Source organism: Atta cephalotes (assembly GCF_000143395.1).
Source record: "Atta cephalotes unplaced genomic scaffold scaffold00006, whole genome shotgun sequence".
In the NCBI taxonomy this organism is placed as follows: domain Eukaryota; kingdom Metazoa; phylum Arthropoda; class Insecta; order Hymenoptera; family Formicidae; genus Atta; species Atta cephalotes.
The window spans coordinates 3,640,376-3,641,777 of NW_012130070.1; the positions used below are offsets into that span (position 1 = coordinate 3,640,376).

General features: G+C 40.5%; 1 protein-coding gene across 1 annotated transcript in view; it reads left to right on the top strand.

The window, feature by feature from the left end:
• The window catches only part of LOC105626820 (RING finger protein 44), a 15,625-nt gene extending 14,608 nt beyond the window's left edge, over positions 1-1,017 (top strand). The window contains exons 2-4 of the mRNA XM_012208114.1: positions 191-474; positions 559-862; positions 946-1,017. Coding sequence (XP_012063504.1) covers positions 191-474; positions 559-862; positions 946-1,017 — 660 coding nt within the window. The remainder of the gene's footprint in view (positions 1-190; positions 475-558; positions 863-945) is intronic.
• Positions 1,018-1,402: the final 385 nt, after the last annotated feature.

Sequence of the window (1,402 nt, forward strand, 5' to 3'; positions counted from 1 at the left end):
TGCAAAATAGTAGAAGACTTTTCAATTCAATCCGCTCTACCTGCTCACGAGAGATTATGCAATCATTACCGGATTATCCTGTATATTGGACATTGAATATTACATATAAATCCTCCAGAAAAAAATTTTCATTAAACTACAATATTTTTACGTAATTACTAATGTTCTTTTTTTATATTAATATTTCTAGAGAGAAGTTGAGCTCGAATTGATAGAGTCCCATCATCACCATAGAGTGGGTGCCGCAGCTGGTGCACCATTGCCGTTACCACATTCGTATTCTCCACCAGCTCTTACGCAGGTGACGACACCGCCACCCTTATTCTTATCGGAAACGCGAAACAGTCAATTGGAAATTGTACAGAATAGAACTCGACGATTAACATCCAACGTCTTGCGACGGCCGAGATTCGGTAGATGGAGGAATACAACGCAATTACCTATGGCTTATCCGGGATATTTATTACACTTCTTGTGCGTAAAGCTTGAACGTATAATTATAATTCTTAAGGGCGTGCAAAATACTAATTTAATTCACACGATAATATTTATTTATAGAGCGATGTTTAGCAATCCACCATTGTCCCCCTACAATCAGGCTGAATTGTCTTCACCCGATTCGGTCACGGAGAACTATGAGGCGTTACTATCCTTAGCTGAAAGACTGGGCGAAGCTAAGCCGCGGGGTTTGACACGCGCGGAAGTCGAACAGCTGCCCTCTTACAAATTCAATGCAGAGACACATCAGGGCGATCAAACCAATTGTGTCGTGTGTATGTGTGATTTCGAAGCGCTTCAATCTCTACGTGTTCTGCCGTGTTCTCATGAATTTCATTCTAAATGCATCGATAAATGGCTTAAGGTGAGTCATACAATATTTCTCTTGATTTTAACTTAATCGAGATGTTTTAATTATATTCTCCAAATGTTAATTTCATTATACAGTCTAACCGAACGTGTCCAATATGTCGCGGCGATGCCGGAGAATATTTCGGCAATAGCAGCAGTTCTGACTGACGTCAAGTCGGCGATGTACATTAGCGCGAAACGTTGCAGCCATCAAGAACGTTATTATTACGCGTTACGGAGATGCCAGTCGCCGCATTGCTGTTATTTTACACAAATCCATGCCATTAAACATCCGCGTCATCTTATCCGAGATGTGCCGCCGATGTAAGGTGTTCATCGTTGGTGATCAACGATAAATCATCTTTCAACTGTTAAAAATAACGATGCTGAAAAGTGATGAGAATAATTGTGAACGTACGATCTTGTACTGGAGTGTCGTGCATAAGCTAAGATATCAAGTTCGAGGAACGATGCAGCATCTTTTCGTCTTGTGTTTAAGAGAAATAGCGAGACGCAATAAAAGCAATTTAGTAAAACGACGAAGTAGTCAAGA